General features: G+C 41.7%; 1 protein-coding gene across 2 annotated transcripts; it reads right to left on the minus strand.

Annotated features, from left to right (window-relative positions):
* Positions 1-2,207: 2,207 nt before the first annotated feature.
* On the minus strand, positions 2,208-16,878 carry CD63 (CD63 molecule). 2 transcript variants are annotated; one of them, XM_053455607.1, is made up of 8 exons: positions 16,808-16,878; positions 16,484-16,567; positions 6,543-6,731; positions 5,978-6,052; positions 4,509-4,604; positions 4,288-4,425; positions 3,687-3,770; positions 2,208-2,915 (listed from the first exon to the last, which is right to left on the minus strand). In XM_053455607.1, the coding sequence occupies exons 2-8, from the start codon at positions 16,547-16,549 to the stop codon at positions 2,850-2,852; spliced, it is 714 nt and encodes a 237-aa protein (XP_053311582.1). In that variant the 5' UTR covers positions 16,550-16,567; positions 16,808-16,878; the 3' UTR covers positions 2,208-2,849. The 2 variants fall into 2 exon arrangements, with proteins under 2 accessions (XP_053311582.1, XP_053311583.1); XM_053455608.1 differs by lacking the exon at positions 16,808-16,878 and having other exon boundaries at positions 16,484-16,583.
* Between the last annotated feature and the right edge of the window lie 4,009 nt (positions 16,879-20,887).

Consider the following 20,887-nt stretch of genomic DNA (forward strand, 5'->3'; position numbering starts at 1 on the left):
AAGGACCCCCAGGTACTTTTGTGTATGAAAAACTTGCCAGGTTGGCTGTTCATAGTGCATCAGTTCAATTTAGCCAATAAGAGTCTAAAAAGGTGTGTAAAACAAAAAAACACCCTGCAATAGGTATATATTTCAAAACAAGAGCACCCTGATGTGTGAACAGCATAGCAGAGTTGAACAGGAAGTGCCTGAAAATCATTTTTCAATAAAGGTTGTCCCAAGCAATAGTATGTTATCCAATAGATTGTAAGCTCACGAGAGCAGGGCCCTTTGCTCTCACAGTACCAATAGGTCTCAATGTTATTGTCACCCTACTGTAATAAGGTTATATGATCTGGTGGTGTGCTCTAAATAAATGTAATACATAATGTTGGAGTCATTTCCTTTTTTTTCTTTTTTTAACATATCCTTATCTTGGCTTTATTAGGTGGTACCTGTCCAGCACTTAATTGAATAGCTCATAGCTCTTCAGTTTTCTCCACCAGCCGTTATTTTGAAGATTTCAAAAAATTATTTCTGAAGCGTTAATTTGCCAGATGAGTATACTGCAGGCAATAATACAGAGCCAGTGTCCCTAGGGAATCTCTGCTTGAATACTGAAGACTACTCATATCATTACCTACTTAACATTATGATGTAACACTTTATATATACACTGCCGTCAAGCTCTTTTTTTGTTGCAAGTACAGAATGTTTGTTATATAATTTAAATAAATCAAATTTACTTAAAGGGAAATACGGTAGATAAAGAAAATCAGCAATTACCAGAAAAGTACATATTTATCAGATTTCAGCCAATCATATCTAAATACAGCTACAGTATTAACTTCCACATTACATAATATATCCATTGTTAAGAGATCAATAATAAGACAGATAGCTACTTATATGTTTATTTTGTGATACATCATTAACTAGTTAAAGATAAGCAATGAGTAAGATACGATGCTCATTGAGACCGAGGAATTGTGGTATCACAGAGGGCACAATAAAGGCACTGGGACATCGTATATTAGTGAAGCAAGCGGCACATTTATATTCTTTGTGCCGTTGTCTTACAGAAAAAACATCAAGCCAAGAAAACTGAATAAGTATCTGGTACATACGTGAAATAATTTGATATGCGAGTCTCTGGCATTACTGTGGTACAGTAACAATGTCTTTGTGGTCTTCTGCATGGAAAGAAGGGGGTGGGGTGTTCTTTACCAGGAGAAAAGAGCATTCCCTCCATTAATGAGAGAAGAACTTGCAAACCCACAACGGGGCTACAACGTCCTAATCTTATCCCATCTATCAATTTCCTTGAATTTAAAAGGACGTCACAAGCATTGTAACTGTATGCCCAATGATGCTATAGTCCTGGTCACTCCATTCTCTGAAACTTGAATGTGCTTCTCACTTACCTGGCAGATGGAAAATGGCTTAACTGTAATAATGGATCAACACAGGTGTAGGGTTATATATGACATGAACCATAAAGTTGTTTAGGTGGGAAAAAAAAGCCACAAGGTGGCCATCAATTCAGCACAAAAAAGTGACCAGTCAATATAGAACTTCACCAATAGTATCAAGTTTATGAATTGTGTAATTATATACACACACACCCCGTAAATTAGTGGTGCAATTAACCAAAGACAAGCATCTCATCACAGGATTATCTGCAATTAATAATGATACCTGAGCTTTAAATACCTACAAGTAGAAAAAACACTGATTAAAGACTGACTCAACAGATGCATCAAAATGTAATGTTCATAACGTATACTCAAGTATAATCTGATGAGTTATTTTAGAATGAGAAAATATCCAGGGGAATCCATACGCAGGTGGAAGTTTCACAGCCCACTGTGGTAACGTGCCAGCAAACTTAACATGGTTTACCGATTAACTGAAATCATTCAAGAAAAGTGTGGGGTCTACTGTGCATTACATGTGGATATGGATTTCGCGGGTTAGTGTTTGATGCTCTCATGTGTCTGAAATTCCCAAAAAAACATAGACTGAGGTTATTCACCAATTCTGGAGTTCGAAGGGAACATTTGTACTCGCCAACTTTGTTATGCATTATAAAACAAAATTATATATAGCTTTTCCACCTCAAAGATAGATAGTCTGTACCTGTCAAACTTCAACACACAGAAGTTTCTCCAAATTGCTGAACCCGTTTCTATAGGATTTGCATCAGATAGTCAAGAGACAAATAGGTGTTAAGGAGCCGTTGGTTTCACTTTATTTTAATCATTTACATTGCTTTACTAAAAACGACATCATGGACACAGTGCTGCAAATGTGTTATGGTCACTGAATTGGTGGCACTTATGGGGCAATGTTCAGCTCTACAGTATTGGACGGATTAGGCAAAAATGCCAACAATGCATTAAGGCACTAAGTAATATTTTCATTTTGTATCCTTTTAAAAAGGAACTTTTGGGGCATTGCAGTGAAAACTGGTTGGAAGTGGTTCAAAATAAAATACACATTCTCTGGCATTCTCAACAGTTCTATATCCACAAACAGGTGACAGCAGTGTGTAGTTTCAAAAAATTTAACAAGGAATATAAAATTGTTAAATTAGAATTTTGTATACCCATGAATCAAACAGAAAGACACGAAACCCTAATCCAAAGGAGAGACGCAATGCCAAGTATCTACAAATATATATATATATATATAATATAAAAACTGGTGACAGAAGTATTTATATCAAATACACAAGATACGCCTAGCCATATCAAATCAAAAAGTAGCATGTGTCCGGGACGTTGCTACATTCAGATGGATATGACAGACTCTATCATTGTCTCTTTTGCAAGTGAGATCACGGCATAAATCACGGTGCAGAAGTCAGATCACATAACTTCATAGCCACTGCGTATTCCCTTCATTAAGCAGCAGGCAAAGATAATTCCCAAGATCTAAAATAAAAATAAAATAAAGTTACAAACAAATCCACAAGGGGGTGATAGTAAAGGGGGGGGTAAAGAAGATCAAGGAGGCAGTAGTTACTGCTAAATGGAAGTCTGGTTCATTCTCTGCCCAACTCAATTGCATGGAGTAGTCTCACAGATTCCATTCAAGCATCTACTCGGCCCTCAACAGTCTTGTCAGAAAAATCTTTGTGTGTGACACGAGATATAAAACTACAAATATATGCCTGCAAATAGAGATGCGAAGATCGGGGGGGGGTTGTTCCTGTTTTTTACGTGTTGCTCCATTTGCAACACAAAAAAAAAAAGTTTTAAAAAGCAAATTGATTATTTAGTGAATAAGCTGTACTTTTATTTCAAGCATGATGCTTTTACATACACTGGGAACATGAAATGCAGTGTAATAAAATATTTAAATTTTTAGAACCACTTTTTCAATTTTTCTGAAAATAATTTTTCCCTAGAAAAAAAATTTCCATGGCTTAAAAATTTCCGGCAAACTCTAGTTCCTCCAGAATTATGGAATGGAAGCCTGTGGATTGTGTAGCCACAACTGCCCGCAAGCTCTTTATAATAAGACCAGAAGCCTTTTAGAAAAAATGATAAATGGCACACATTTCATCATGCATCTCTAATGAAACTTGACATGGTAACCTGCAAATGCCAATAACAATACAAGGGTACTAAAGACTCCAAGTACCACATAGGGACACTGGCTGTCAGTGCTGAACAGATACCACATCTATACAAAGTTCTCACCTCAAAGAAGGCAATTCCTAGAGCCACTCCAGCAACAATAGCTACATTTTTCTTAATCGAGGAGGCTATTTCTTCCACGCAACCCTGTAAAGGACAAAGCCACAGGTTCATTACAGAGACAAAAAGCTCAAGCCCAAGTCAGAACCTATTCCATGACACGAAGTATTCCCTGTTAAGAACAGGCTGAACATGTGACCTGGTTAAATTTTATTTCGGGGGGGGGGGCAGGTAGTTTGAAAAATTGGTTTTCATTACTTTCCCCCTCACTTTGGCACACAAGGGAATGAAATGGCAAATTTTTCTGCATTTTCTACCACGATATCACAAGTACTTTGGGACTTAAGGGACACTATCATATGCACTTTAATGTACAATTGCTGTGTGGTATCTTTCAATGTTCAAGTACTTTGAGTATTTTAAAATAAATCTTTAGTAAGGGCTATGGGGCTGTAAGCTTCCCCTTCAAACAAGCTACATACACTAGATAGAAGCTGACTACATAAGCTAGTTTTCTTCTGCTTAGCAAATAACCTGACTAGTTTAGTTTAACTATGTGGTAGGGCATTTACAAGGAGAAACCAAAGCAGTACAACAAACTTACCTCAGTGTATATATTGGAAGCATTCTTTCCACACCCAACGGATGGCGTCCTGCAGCAGGAATCCGGAACCACAGATGAGTTGGCATAGGGTCCGTACTTTGCCCAATCTGAGGAGCTGTTGCCACCACAGCAGTGAAACTAAAGTCAAACACAGAATATTAACATTAAACATTTAGATATCCCAGCACAGAGGGAAAAAACAATTCAAGGCACAAACTCACCTCTTGCTGTAATGAGTTAACAGCATCTGTAACATCTTTCGTTGTATTGTATTTTTTCATGCTGTCTATAAACGTGTCCTCAAACGCTACACGGACCTATGAGGAGGAAAAACGTATATTACTAAGATAAAACACCTGGCTACATACATGGCAATATCTTCCTTCCATACCCAAGCGATACTGAGCATTAGGATATAACAGTCTAAGACAGGGCTTGACAAATTTGTTGTGAATCTAGGCGCCAGCTAAAAAAAGTTAGGAGCCAGGATTTTTTTTTTTAAACTAACAGTTGGTTAGGAGTGATCTGATCATCATCAGCCCACTTACTAAACTCAGCATTTTACCTGGAAGCACCCTGGACTTTCAGGTCAGTGCTATTTTTTGTTGTGTTTTTGTTTTTAAGAATGTTTAAACGTTAACCCCTGCAATGCCACGAATGTGTTATACACAATTGTGGAATTTAAGGTCGCGCTCATGGAGCGATCAGGCAGCAGGGGGGGTGTTGTGTCAGGTCCCCACACTCATGTGGAGACCGAAGAACCCTCTCCCCCTGTCCCTGAAGCTGCCTCTGGCAGCTGGGACGCAACTGCTGGTCTATAGACAAGCGATTGCAGGGGGAGTCTTTGATGACTGCTGTAGGCTTCCATGCCTACAGGAATCATCAAAGGGCTTGTGGGGGCTCGTTTTTGCTGTTGCTGGTCTGCCTGGGCTTCCAGGCAGACCACCAGCAGCAGAGCCCCTTACAAAATGGGAATTAACCCCTAAATGCCGCGGCATTGAAAGGGGTTAACGCTGCCCTGTCGCTCTCATGGAGCGATCAGGCAGCAGGGGGACAAGTGTGGGGACCCAATCAACACTGAACCCCCTTTTTCCTGAAGCTGCCTATGGCAGCTGAAAACGCTATTGCAGGTTTTCCTGCAATCGTGGTTTCAGCCTACAGGATCACTCCATGGGAGTGATCTCAGGCTTGGGGGCGGGCTCTGAGTGGTTGTGCCGTCTGCCCAGACTCCTGGATGTAACAGGCTGACAAACTCCTAGGCGCCAGGATAAAATTCTGAGTCGCCATGGCGCCTGGGATTTGTCGAGCCCTGGTCTAAGAGACCACCATCAATTATGCAGTGCTAGAAATACATTTTAAGAAATGTTGAGAAGGGTGGTTCAAGAAGTCTTCGAAGTGTATTTTTGTTACAAGTCATTTACAAAAGGACTCTTAAGTGCATTCTCTTTGCAAAGTCAGGTCTGCGGATAAATAATGCTGTACTCAAAAACCACAAGACAAAAACTTTAGATTGTTCTGCTTCAGTTCCAGCTTTTAAACCAATATAAGACAAAGACCTCAATTTGGACTCAAGCCTATTGTGGAACTTCTGGGTTGTTATGTCATCAGAAAAGCACATCCTTAACAGACCAGTTAAAGTGTGTGTGTGTGTGTGTGTGTGTCTATATATAGATAATGAAATTGGACTTGCCTTGTCCCTGAGAACATATCCAGCGATAGCAGCAGCAATTTCTACCAGGAAGATCAGGACCATGAGGACAGCAAACTGACAAAAAAAAAACAAAAAACGTATTGCACCAAACTGCTTTGACTCTTATGAAACAAACAAAGACAGTTAACATAAAACCCATCTGGTTTGATCTTTAAATAAAATGTCAGCTTTACAAATTACTTAGCAGCCCCCAGAAGCTTAAAAACACTAAGAAAAAACCCCCCCAAAAACTAGAATGGAAGCTCACAAGAGCAGGGCCATCTTCTCCTTTTGTAACGGTTTGTTAGTGTGTGTGATTTTAAATTAAGTTACAGACTAACAGCGCTCTATATAAATATACAGTAATGTAACACAACCTTCAAGGAAGTGGCAGCCCTAGCTACATTGCTCACACACAAGAGTTGCATCTGATTCTTCTAAACATTACAAAGTGGTATTCGTATGACCAGGCCATACCAGAACCCCTCACTAAATATCACAGTGGCCGTATTATACATCATAAGTCACAGTATGGAAGGCGAGATACTTCAACCGTGCGTCTTACCGTTGTCACCATGCAGTAGTTTTCTTTCGCTGCACCACAACAGCCGAAGAACGAGATTAAGAAAATAATGACTCCCACGGCAATGATAACTATCGGAGCGCCTGAAGATGATGCATTTTTGATGATGATAGAGTTGTTCAGCTGGATCTGCACGTAGATTCCCAGGGCAATCAAAGCAATTCCACAGATCTAAGAAAACAAGACACCTGGGTTAGCACCAATAAGAACAGACATCTGTAGGGGACTGTAAATTCACAGAAGTGCAGTCTCATCTACTTGCTACCTTAAGCAGATAAATGGTAAAGCAATTTAAGGCATCCCAACGTGTAAAGTTTGCTTTACAAGGTACATCTTAAGACAGGGCTTGACAAATTTGTTGTGAATCTCGGCGCCAGGTAAAAAAGTTAGGAGCCAGGATTTTTTTTAAACTAACAGTTGGTCAGGAGGGATCCGATCATCATCAGCCCACTTACTAAACTCACAGCGTTTGACCTGGAAGCACCCTGGGCTTTCAGGTCAGTGCTGTTTGTTTTTTTTTTTTAAATACATTTTTTTCATTTTTTTTAACTCTTTCGATGCTGATGTTCCATTGGAGCACAGCATTGACAGATATTTAGTCCCCAAAAGCTTGTGGGGACAAATGTTAACCCCTGCAATGCCACAAATGTGTCATACACAATTGTGGCATTGAAGGGGTTAGCGCTGCACTGTCGCTCTCATGGAGTGATCAGGCAGCAGGGGGCTGTTGGGGCTGGTCTCCACACTCATGGCAGACCAAAGAACCCTCTCACCCTGTCCCTGAAGCTGCCTCTGGCAGCTGGGAAGCAATTGCTGGTCTATAGACCAGCCATTGCAGGGGGGAGTCTATGATGACTGCTGTAGGCTTCTATGCCTACAGGAATCATCAAAGGGCTTGTGGGCTTCCAGGTAGACCACTGGCAGCAGAGCCCCTTACAAAATGGGAGTTAACCCCTAAAACGCCGCGATCGCGGCATTGAAGGGGTTAACGCTGCACTGTCGCTCTCAGGGAGCGATCAGGCAGCGGGGGTGTTGGGGCTGGTCTCCACACTCATGTGGAGACCGAAGAACCCTCTCCCCTGTCCCTGATGCTGCCTCTGGCAGCTGGGACTCAATTGCTGGTCTATGGACCAGCCATTGCAGAGGGAGTCTCTTTGATGACTGCTGTAGGCTTCCATACCTACAGGAGTCATCAAAGGGCTTGTGGGGGCTCGTTTTTGCTGTTGCTGGTCTGTCTGAGCTTCCAGGCAGACCACCAGCAGCAAAGTCCCCAAAACGGGAATTAACCCCTAAATGCCGCGATCGCGGCATTGAAGGGGTTAACGCTGCGCTGTCGCTCCCATGGAGCGATCAGGCAGCTGGGGGGTGTTGGGTGAGGTCCCCAGACTTGTGTGGGGACCCAATCAACACACAAACCCCTTCCCTGAGGCTGCCTGTGGCAGCTGAAAACATGAGTGCTGCTTTTCCAGCAACCGCGTTTTCAGCCTACAGGCTCACTCCGTGGGAGTGATCTCAGGCTCGGGGGCGGGCTCTGAGTGGCTGTGCAGTCTGCCCAGACTTCTGGGCAGACAGTAGCAGCAGCGCCCCCGTGTGGTGACTCAGCCTCTTACATCCACAATTTTTTCTGGATGTAAGAGGCTGACAAAACCTAGGCGCCAGGACAAAATTCTCTGTCGCCATGGCGACCTGGCGCCTGGGATTTGTCGAGCCCTGTCTTAAGAGGCAGTGGACAGATATAGCTGTTCTGTAAAATTGCTTTTGTGCGCTTTAATTTTACATAACAAAACTCAGATATAAAAACTGACAAGTTAATATTTTCAGGCATCCTTTACATTTCTAGCTACTGTAACCTTTCACATCTTAGTAAACCTTTCGAAACCAGAATATGACACTACCCCCCCCCACACCCCAAATGCCATGAATTCTCCCCAGGCCTTTATGGCCCTAGCAAGATCTCACCTTCCTACAATTATGTTTTACTGTGGTGTATGCTGACATTTTCAGCTTCTCCATTTACAGTAAGAGTTACCGTATAGAGGGCAATGTTAGATTCTTAGCACACAAAGCAGTAACAAACCCACACAGCCCTCTGGGAGTGCGTGCACAAGAATGGCGTTCAGGTAACATCCTTACAAACTGTTTACCTACAGCTTCATCTACAAAAACGCACACCAAGAATCCACCAAGGGCACATGAAACGTAACTACTTGCCCAGAAACACAGCATTTGTCTTTTCATGCTCTCCTGATGCAGTTCAGATGGCATTTTTAGAACTCCACTGTAATTCTTAAGGTGCCGCATGTAGCCTATCACTAGCGGATGGGAATATCATGTACCCAGCCTACCACCCATGTTCAGGCAGGTGAGCATGTACTTGATACAAAGTACATTCTAGGGTCTATCATCTCAAAAAATGTGGATAACAGAGACCATATCTAGAAGTCTAAAGAGCAGCTCCCAGAAGAAAATATCCAAACTCAAACTTCACTAGGAAAAACTGTTCTAGAATCATGTCTTCCCTCAATGACCACTAACAGTCCAAGATAAATATTGTATAGAGAAGGATATGCCTAAGGACAGATAATCACCTCCCTTCAGGCTAATGAACTGCCAAAAGATGAACAGATGGGTCAGCAGAGCAACATCATATACATGTTTCCACCTTAATAAGGAATGACAGTAAAGCATAGCAAAGCTGTTGCATGTGACAGAGGGGAAGGTTCTACAAAACGGTGTTAGTTAAATGCAGTGAAGAGGGCAGTCTGCCGCACGCACTCCCTGTGTGAATACCACTTATTGTTTCAGACCAGATGACTGGTTATAAAAACCATGTATACCCTAAAGCAGGCATGTCAACCTCATGGTAAATTTCAGACTTCGAACCATTAGATCAGTTATTTTTATCCGTATCAATTGGATGACGAAAGTCCAGCGCAGAGATAACTGAAGAGCTCTGAAAAGAACATTCCAGCGGCTCTTTTTATATAGTCTCCTAGAATGGTGTGAGGAAAGCAATCTTCAAAGCATGTAAACACCTGCATGCCGAACTGCAAGCCCATGACTAGTCAAGCCTGTCCTGATATAATGCACACGATCTGTACATTGAACTACAGAAAGTTAGATAGTCGGAATTAAGAACTACAGCAATGCCTCCCACTGTTTCAAGTCAGAATGTTAAATAAAGAGGCAATAATTACACAAACCAATAGTGGTTCCTTGAATCAGGTGAGGTCATGCTCTTACATGACAGCTCCAGAAAGTCACAAGCACCGTGCCAATGAAATGCGGAACTAATAATTTTGTATTTTGAAGGAGTGTCTGAACAAAGTACCCGGTGCTTTTAGAGAGAACACAGCTTAAGATGGACTGGTGTGATTACAAAACTCCTCCACTAGCTGGGGAGGAGTAATCTTTGGTCAGACTAGCCCAACGCATAAAAGAACCCCATGATGCAAAAAGAATGTAAGAACCATCACATGCCTACACTTGTGATTAGCAGTCACAAAAGTGAATGTTATATGAAGTTGATGGAATTAGTTCTTTTCTCACCCTAAATTACCATGTTATTACATAGCTGCAAGGGACATCACAACCAACATGTCACTTGTCCAGTGGGCTGGGGGATACCAGTAAATTCCATTCAGGGGTGGGGGACAAAATTGAAATATATATCATGTAATACTGAGAAACTAGGGAGTAGAGTGGAGAATGATTTGCGTTCATGGGAGAAGATATTTAACCCCTTAAGGACAATGGGCGGTTCCTAAACCCATTGAAAACAATCCATTTTGAACCCCTAGGTTTGCATTCTATAGATTAGCGATTACAAGCATTTGGCTGAAATTGTCTGCAAACAGGTTGTGTCAGGCCACCAATAATCATATATGAAATAAATATAAAATTTTTAAACATACACCAATACAAATACTCAAATTACATTTAGCAGTCTCGCAATATAAGTCATACTCTAGACACACACACACTAAAATTTATGCATTTTATAGAATGGCCTGACAAGCCCTTTGCGGCCTGCAAGTTACTGCCAAAAGCCAGTAGAGCGTGTAATGTAAAGCTTTTTGAAGCCGTTTGCCCAAGCTTTGGCTTGAGCTCTTTTGTACTGCGACGGACTTGGCTCTGTGCCAGTGGACAGGACTGAAAGCCCCCCAAAAAAGCCATCTACCCCACCATGAGGGCGTACAGTGGTATCCATCAACCTTTCAGAATCACCCACGTTAGCATATAACCAGGATGTAAGGATTTAAAGGTCTGTTTAACATGCAAAAATAATTCTGTTAACTTTCACGTGAGTTTCTTAAAGTCCACACATTTTACATAAAATGATCCATCGCACGTTTCTTTTAAAGCTACCTTTAGCAATTTTATTATAAGGTTACAGAGGCTTCAATAAAAACATGTTAACAAGTTTACATTTGACAAGATTAAAAACACTGTGTGGACGTTTAACCTGCTTCTTATGTATACCTATAATGCTAGGACAGGTAACTTATATTTGTTAAAATATGATTGCAGGAGACGTCAAGTCATTGGGTGGTTTTTCTCCACACTCGCCAGCTGGTTAAATAGGTAAATATTGATCCATGCAGCCAACACAGATAAAATATGCTCTGTAGAAGCCAGCATCAGATAAAAACCCTGCCGATTTACAGTCAAAAAGGGGCGTCTAAAGTTAAAGGAAGAGTTATGGAGTCTTTGTAGCTCTGTAAATGCAGGCAAGCAAAGGATAACTGGAAATGGATTAATGAATAATTTAGAACTAGGCGCCAGTAATATTCTACAAACAGAAATAACAATTTATATTAAGATTTCTATAAAAGCCATTTCTGGGTATGGAGGACACATCTAAGACCCTAATTAGGACCTCAGCTCATGGTCTACAGTGAGTACGCTACACATAGTATGGGTTCTTTTAATTTCTAGTTTTACACTGATTAATGTAATTATTTTTTTTTCTATGTTGGCTCAATAACAGGTATCCCCTTCAATAAAATGCCCACCCTTGCAAAAGCTTTATGAGCCAAAAAAGGGCTGAAGAAGAGAAATAATCATGTAAATCCTGAGAACAGGAAGATACCCGTCATCTTGCAATAGACATCTGGTGGGGTTTTATGGCCTATGTAAACATTTATTTATCAATAAAAAAAACTATTACTTGGGTTTACTCTGCGTTTAGAACGGCAATAGACAGTTAACTTTAAAAATAACACTGAAAACTAGTAAATGCCTGGAGGCAAACTACTGTACTCGCCAGGAAGGGAGAAAATACGGGAGTACGAACCGCCTTTATCAGAAACTAAACCTGTCATATGATGCCAACATGACAGACACCAAAGCAGTGAGTAATAGCACATTTGTACATTATGTACGTTTCCCAATCAGATCATAGTGACGTACGGGTTGCGTCATTTCCTTTAACTTCAGGATGGAACTAAAGATTTAAGTTTGTACATAAATTATGGTTTCAGAAGCAAATATGGAAACTTCTTTAACCAGACTGCCAGCACAGCTTCTCATGAAAAGTTTGTCAAGTGATCATATTGGCAATTAAAGAGAAGCAATTTTTTTCCAACCATCTGTGAAGCAAAGTAAAGCTTGTCTTCTTTCCCAGTGCCAACATTTGCCCAACATCCTGCCATTTTTCATTGAGAGCGGGTGCCTTAATCTAACTGTAAGACAACATTTGAGCTTTCCTTTGCAGAATAAAATGTAAAGTGCTTAGCAAGGTAGGTCAGAACATATTTCATACTTGAAGAACCCTTTAATACTTCTAGGCTGCAACGCCTGATGAGCAACAAGCAAGTCTGGCAAACATTAAAACACAATATATTTTGACAACAGAGCCAGATTAAATGCAGGAAGCTGGGCAACATTCAAATTTGACCCCCCCCAATGCCTTTACATACAGGGCAATCTATCCATGCAGCGCAAGACCCCAGGCTGCAAGCTTCTGTTCCAAGGCAGATTATTCACACTCATACATACAATGGCAGTGCCAAGTCCTGGGAAAAAGAATGAAGGGGGATCGAGGCACTGCCAGGGAGCGCATGATGCGGCTCTGTTGACGAGTGAATACAGAGGGCTCAACTCTAATACAGCGAGCAGTTTGCTACAAAGCTTCAATCTGCCAAAACGCTCAGACCCTGTCATTAAAAGTATGTTTGTGCAGAAGCCAAGAGAGAAAGACGACATCAGGTCTCAGTGGGGACTATTTAGCATGAAACAAACAAGAATTATCTTGTTACATTTCTATAAGCAAGCTTATGCTGTAAGCTTTCGGTGCCGCTGATTCTCCATCTGAGCCTCCAAGATGCCACTATAGTTTCCTCTTAAAACTACAAATACACCGACGCATCTTAACAGCGACATTTATGGAAAGACCTATAACTGAGACGTAAAGAGGAGATCACCCCTAAAAAAATGATTGTATAAACATAAAAAAAGGTAGACCCTGCATCCAGACATCCATGTAAAGCTTAAATCATATTAGAACCTATTTCATGAAGGGGGGGCTGAGTTTCATACACAAGCCTTGGGACCCCAAACAACCCGGATTTTAAGTTGAACAGGATTTCTAGTCTGTTTGCAGCCCTTGAGGTCTGTAGTAAGTCAAACCTGCTAGCGCTGTTACTCTAACTCAATTTTTGTTAAACAAAGATTAGACAAGCTATGTAGTGCACAAGCACGCTCTTTTGTACAACGACAAAATCAAATTACAATGTTATCATATGAAAGATTTTAACACATCTCAGCACTTTCCTGTCCTAACTTCTTAATCATCCACCCACAGACACATCTTACCCCCTTTGTTTCATGCCTTTTAATACCCGAATCTAGACACAAACTCCTTGCACAGAAGGCAGGGTACGCATCCAACAGTGCGAGGAGTAAAGCCTCAAGTAAAGGCTCGCTCGAACCCCTGTAACAAATTATCAGGGCACAATATATGCGAAGACATAATGGTCCTTGGAAAGTTAGCAGCAATTAAATGGTCGATATCTCTAAAAGTAATGGTTTGGCAGATGCCGTACATGTTTTGCCAAGCCTTAAACAATGCAACAGGCTAGTGCTCAAGGTCCATGCTTAGAATGTAAGTGCTTTGTGCGCTATATGTTCATGGCCTTTAAAGGGTTAAACGTGTAGTTATCAGTTATCTCTTCCTGTACCCACTACAGTTTCCTTTTAAGTAATATGACAACATTATGTCATTAGTGACAGTGCAGCAACGAGATAAGAGACTTCCTCATTTCAAGAATTAGGAAACTATGTCCACAAAATAAAGCATCTGTTTTCCCCACCATGAATGTAAACTACATAAAACAGACTCTCGTCGGCAACGATTTAGGTTTTTGTAGCCACAAGCTAAATGTATAGCTCTGGTTAAGTATTGGCAGTCATCAGAATTAAAATCTGACTGTTAGACTGAAGCAGGAACCCCTAAAGCCGTTCACGTGGCTTACACAGCAAGCAACATTATGGAACGCAGGCATTTTAGAGGGGAGCTCCAGCCATCATATGCACCTGAATGCATTCGATTGCTGGCAGGGTCTGTTAAATTTGCTCTGTGTCTTCTGCTGATGCAGAACCCTCCATGTGTATTTGCCCCTTTCCCCCCACTCTAGCTTTTTAATGCCAAACACATCTCCATGTATGTGATATACTAACCGCCGGTCAGCTCCAGCACTGGCACTGGCTGAGCCAATCCTGCAGGCAGCTAGTACCCCCCGTGCGAGTTTTCGGAAAGCCCTGCTTTCCTGCTATTGATTGGCTACTTGAAGCAGCCTATCAGTGGCAAGAATCCGACCATGGAGGAAGAGGGCAGTTGTAGCTTCTACTTATTTAAGCGCTTTATCATTCCCCAGCCCATTTTTTAGTACTATAATATGCATTTTTCTTTACTAGGACTGCCAGGGACATTAAACTGTCCCTTGAACAGTCATCTCACTAAAACATTTAGACCCAAACTGGAGACCCTTCCAGCTTCCAATCAGAAATCCTTACTACCTCTAATTTAACAGCCAGGACAACACTAGGCACATTTTTACTGAGCCATGGCATTTGCTGTGCCAAGACCAGAGATATTCCTTTTTCAGATTCTAATTCAGTTCTTAAATTTAAGTCAACTCTACAGTGTCGCAGAATACGACGGTGCTATATAAAATAATCAGTAGATGCCTTCCATGCCACACTGGAGTAAAAGACATCACCACCGGACACCAAATGGAAAAACCAAATTTTATTTTTAAAAGCCAATCAGAAGGTAAATTCTCAATCTAGTCCTAAACCGGCAAAATACCTAGGTTACGGAAGAAAAAACACAGCACTACCAATAACCATAAAGTTGCTAAAAGGTTTATTTAAACCAGTAGCCAGACCCTTCACATAGGACATTAAGCTGGAGTGTTTGTTTCATATTAGTGCTATAGCCTGAAGTACTGTTTTAGACCATTCGCACATTCTTCTGGTTGAAGGAGTTGGAACGTTTAAGAAACTTCCTGTTCTATGAAGGACTACGCTGAAAATAAGTAACTGGAAGGGGTGGGCAGCGGCTGGATGCCTGGAAATATCCCATCATTAAGTTTGCTACTGACTCGCTTTTAGCCCTCTGTATTATGTGCACCCACAAACGTCATGCGTGAAACAACACTATTACAGTAATTGAGATATAATTCAAGAATATTGTTACTGTGCTGTGTAGTCACTATAATTTCTCAGCTGGGGCTCTGTCTGTGTACTCTGTCTGCATACTGGTTAATTGCCCACACCCATATTCCCGTCTACTAAAGGGGAGAACAGCTACACCTTGTTTTCTTGCCATAGCTCAAGTCTAAATACCCCACTGTTCCATTTACAGAGACTTTATAGTCACATTACAACACAAGCACTAATGGTATTTTCACATAGAAGTACACCGGTAGCCCCTTATTTTAATTCTGTTAAGCTTGGAGGCAAACAATCGAGTATCCTGCTTTCTCAATCCATTGTTATAGGCACGCAATACAGGGTGACCATCGACCTCCATTTTTTTCACACTAACCACACAGCAATATAAAACACCTAAGATGTGTCACAAAGTTAAACGGTTAAACACCACAGGCGCTAGCAACAATAATAAATACTGTAGGTGAGCCCTGCCTGTCTGACTTGGGTAAGGGTAATACTTGAGATTAAGACAGATGGTTTCTGGAGTGCAGTCGAGTCAGCTGACCTCACTGACTCACCTGTGTTACAGCAACCTGACCCACAAGAGATGGCGGGTAAGCTTGGGCCATACTTTAGTGATCAGCAGGAGATTACACAAGATCACATCCAGTTAGCTACTTCCCTTTAATAAATGGAGGAACAGGGATCACACACGCAAGCTTAGAGAGATTTACTAAACCAGCAGAGCACACGGTTAACTTCTTTACTACCAAGAAGCTTAAAACCCAAGAAGAGTTAATAACATGTGACTAGTTTAATCAGACAAGGCCAGGCAACCAACTAATTTGACTATTGGAGGAAGGGTGATTTAAAGAGACAGAAACACATGTTATTTGTCACGGTTATGGCAGAGCCACGGCTGGGTGTCAGCCAGAGGACAGCAGCGTGCACCAGGCTTCGGGCGTTTACCACCCCGCCCTTATCGCAGGGTGTACGAAGAAGCGCTGTGATTGGCCGGCTCTATGCCCACCAGCGCGTACGGAGGGAAATGGTTAATACCACAGGCAAAAGCGCTGATTATAGCTGCGGGATCCCAACATACTTCCCCCCCCCTGACAGACCAATAACAAGCATCCTAGACTGCAACGTGTCCACTATAACAAGACACGGGATCACGGGACAACGAGGAGAAGGGAGGGGAGGAATAAAAGAAAGAAAAAAAAGTCATCTAAACCTACACAAAAAATAAATAAAAAGCGACTTACCCAGAACAAGAAGTTAAAGATGAACACGAGGTACTTCACACACTTCATGCCGCCTTCCACCGCCATCGTGTTGCGCAGCAGAGTCTATAAAGAAACGCAGCTGTGAACGGCCAGTAACCGACAGATTAACCCTTCAAATCTTAGGGAGGAAACGGCACTGCGCAGCATCGGTTTCAGGTGAAAAATCACCCCGTGATCCAGCACAGAAGGGACGCTGCCCCGTCCCACTACCGTAAATATACACCCTCCCCGTGCTTCTGCCGGGTGCAAACAACAGGAGGGTGGCAAACCGCCCAACAGTCTATAAATCCCTGGGTTACTCACCTCCCCGAAACGACAAAAGAAAGCACCTTCTGCAAACTGTTGCTTCTCGTCTAGTTACAAAACCCGACTGTGAACTCACTTAATGGTTATGATCGCACCTCCCCCTCCCTGGAGCCTAACTTCCAGCCCCCGCAGATTGCGGCCAGCGCTGGAGCGGTCATGTGATGCTGACGTCACCGCAGTGTGTGAAAGTGTTTACCTAGGGTGGCTTCATGCTGGGAACCCCCTAGTAACTAACATTAGATCTGTGATCAAACAGGGTGGGCCTTGTGTGTCACTCAGAGTATGATGAATAACCCCACACTGATTAGCATTAGTATGGAAATAAAATACGGGTATTTGTTTCCTTAAGGGGCTTTATTACCTTTTCATTTGCAGTGAAGCATAATGAAACCAAAGGCCACACTCCTGTGATCACAACACAGACTGAAATCACTGGCGAGTGTCTGATTGTCTGTTTACTTGCAGTTCTATTTTTAACAGTCCTAAATAGCTTTGCAGTATTTCCCAATTAGGACACCTGTGAGTTTTAGGAGCTGTGATACACGGCATAGATAAAAGAATAAGGATACCTGACCGTTACACCAACAGGGACTTTTATGACATCACATTCTAAATATATAGATATTTATGTGAAGTTGGTCCCCCTCTGCAGCTATAACATCTTCCACTGTTCTGGGAAGGCTTTCCACAAGATTTTGGAGAGTTTCTGTGGGAGTTTTTGCCCATTCATCCAGTAGAGCATTTGTGAGGTCAGGCCGTTCCAGTTTATCCCAAAGTTATTCGATGGGGTTGAGGTCAAGGCTCTGCGGGCCAGTCAAGTTCCTCCACACCAAACCCAATAGAAAAAGGTCTTTCCCAAACATAGCATTGTACAAAACATTTTGTTATGTCTCAATACTATGCCTCCAATTCTGGTGTCCCAATACTTTTGTCCGTATAGTATATGTGCCCATGACAAGTTTGGCTTGGTGGGACGGAGAATTCATACCCTGACCTGCTCTGTGTCATGAATTTGTCATAAATTAAAAAACTGTCCAGCAACACGTAGAATCCATAGGTGTCAAGTTTTGAAAGGGCAAATCTGCCATCAGTGTCCTCAAAACTCCTTTCAATTTGTACATCATCCACTCACTGGATAGTTGTAAAGGAAATGCCATTTTGTTTATTTCTGTCAGTTCCCACTGGGATTATATGACAGTTGCCCTGTGTCCAGCAGAGTATCTATGACACACCTTAACCTATCTGTTAGGACATCTTGCCTGAGGAGGCTGCCACAAGCAGACCATGGCTGTTTGAGTCCCAGGCTTGCCCTTCATGAACTTACTCTACAGTCCTAGAAGAGGAAGAGCGCCAGTTGATACACCCTGGGAAGTTGAGAGGTATGCATATGTGTTACGTGACATCACAACACATGTTGCATGCGTCACGTCAGTTTCACCAGGGAGATGAAGAATCGGTGAAAGTTACGCTGCAGCGCATACCAACATTACAGCTCTCACTTTGACTTGCTAGATGACTATTTGGGTAACACGGGCAGGTGGCCATGCCTCCCGGTACTCCCATTTCCCGGGCTGACGAGGCCTCTTGTCACGCCCACCAACACAGATGTCCTGATTTCAAGTGATGCGTAAATTGTTGGTGCTATATAAATAAAACAAAATAATTTAATTTTTAGGGGTATGGGCCAGCATATATAAAGCGCTGCATTGTAGTATATGGGATGTACTACTAAGTATCTGGTTCCTTTTTGGGAGATGATAGTCCCAAATTCACTTTACATGTGTTGGTCTGCAACATGTGAAATGTATATGTGTCCTGGAAAAAAATGCATAATGTCACCATGATATACAGACACGGGGCGAGTAGACTGAACCCTGCTGGCACCGTTTAGCACGATAGTACATTAACCTGCTAATTTGACTAACAGGGCAGCAAAAGGGGCAGTGTTTGCTTGCAAACATAGCAGGAAGGAAGGTTGGTTAAATAAGCAAAGAAGAAGCAGTCCTTTCAAAACATTGTGCATTTTCACATACCATGTTCTACAGGGTGTTTTTTTAGATACTGTATAGCTTTCGCTTTACAGCTACCAGTAGGTCATAAATCCATGTAAAAAGCCTCAGTCAAGCTCTGCCACAAAGCCACACATCAGACAATACCCCCTCTTTGATTTTGGGAGGAATGCTAGTTCATGTGACAAGGAACGGTCTAGCTTATCACTGTGTGATACACAGGGTTGTCAGCTGATTCGTTTTCACAGGCAATCGTGCAAAAGTGCCTAAAACATATATATTTCCAAATACAATATAATAACGCTCACTGATAACCCTTGATCTATATTGTGTTTACATTACATTTATTTATGGTACAATCAGTCTTACAATTAAAATCACACACAATAATGAACTAGTACAAAAGGAGAAGAGGGCCCTGCTCTTGTGAGCTTACAATCTAGTTGGTGGTTGAGGGGAAGTAAAATAATAAGAGAGGACTGCTTGGATGGGGATGAGTTGGGTCCGAATAATCTGTAGATGTTGTTGGTCGTTCAGATGGCTTGATTAGGATGATGGCTGAGAGTGTTAGGTGGAAAGGTTGTATGTTTCTCAAAAAAGGTGGGTTTTCAGAGGGAGAAAATCCGATGGAACAAGGAAGGGAATTCCAGAGAATGGTACAGCACAGGTGAAATCCTGAATGCAGGAGTGAGAAGAGGTGTATAGATGTACCGTAGGGCTCTTCTGCACATTTAATACTTTCTGTGCAGGTGCGGTGACTGAGCAATGCATTGTTCTGCATTACAAGTTTTTTATGTTCAGATTATTTTGGGAGAAACTACCACATTTCAGGACATCACATTTGAATTCATAGATCCAGAGTGATCTTTGTGTATCCTGGGACCGGTAATAGAGTGCTTTTTGAAGAGCAGGAGCGCCAGTTACATGTGCAGAGGGGAATCTGTGCTAATTACTATACAATTGTTCATCTTCAAGATTCATATTGATCTATGAATCTTTTAACCAGCACAGGGATGGAAGGGTTAATATGTAGGGTGTAGTTTAACACTCATGTGATTAAGATGCATCATGAGTTAAGGCTGACAGAAATCTCATGAGCCTTTTCTGCACTGGGAAGAGGAGATACTCCTCCTCCCAGTACAAAAAGTTATCCTACAGATTACATTCAAGACCACAATGCAACAAAAAACATTTTTTACATATGGCTTTGTGTTGCAGCTCAACATCATCTTGTTTTCTTAATAGGATGATGTTACTTATTCTTGTTTTCTTCTTTTTCGTTCACTTCCTACATTTGTCATTCTCTAATTTGACATTTAGATACTGACATTTTATGTTTACTTTATGATCACGTATCAATGTTATAATTTGCATGTTTCCAAAGTGGAGATCTGGCTTAGATGCAGAGGAGGGCTGGCACCTGTTGTTGCTGGTCTCCCTTAAGCAGGGACAGTTCCTCGTTGGTGCCCATGTTTCTCCGTCCCTCTTTCTTCTGTGGTGTACCCTGTTTTCTAAAAGCTCAGAACATTCGGCTGTTAAAAGTGTATGTAATTTGTATGGGAATGTTATTTATTAAAAATATTCTTAAATTGGTAGGAATGAGGTTAGCAATATAAATATGCACACACTAGCTGTAGAATCAAAGGTTGCCTGTATTTACTGGCAAGACCACTTTATCCTATGGGCAATGCAGGGATATAGGAACCAAAGTCAATAAAGAACACCACTTTAATGGTCATATACCAAGGTGACGTAGCTCTTAGATATAGATGTTGAACTGTCTGTTGTGAGTATTTTCCCCATGTTTTACATATAGACTACTTGTGCCTCACTTTGATATGCAGAACCTCAGTGTGAAATGACAGAATAGACAGCATCTTAAATTGTCAGTTCTCAGGTAGTGAGACATTTGTCAAAGGGAGGTCATCAAAACTTTAAACTGCAAATTAATTTATTGGAACAACATACAACGTGTGCTTTTTTCAGTTATATAGAAGAAAGATAGTGTAGGTAATGATGGTAGAAGAAGGGACGCAGCTCTTCAGAGGAAGGAAGCGAACGGTTAGGA

This window comes from Spea bombifrons, chromosome 2, assembly GCF_027358695.1.
Source record: "Spea bombifrons isolate aSpeBom1 chromosome 2, aSpeBom1.2.pri, whole genome shotgun sequence".
Classification (NCBI taxonomy): Eukaryota; Metazoa; Chordata; class Amphibia; order Anura; family Pelobatidae; genus Spea; species Spea bombifrons.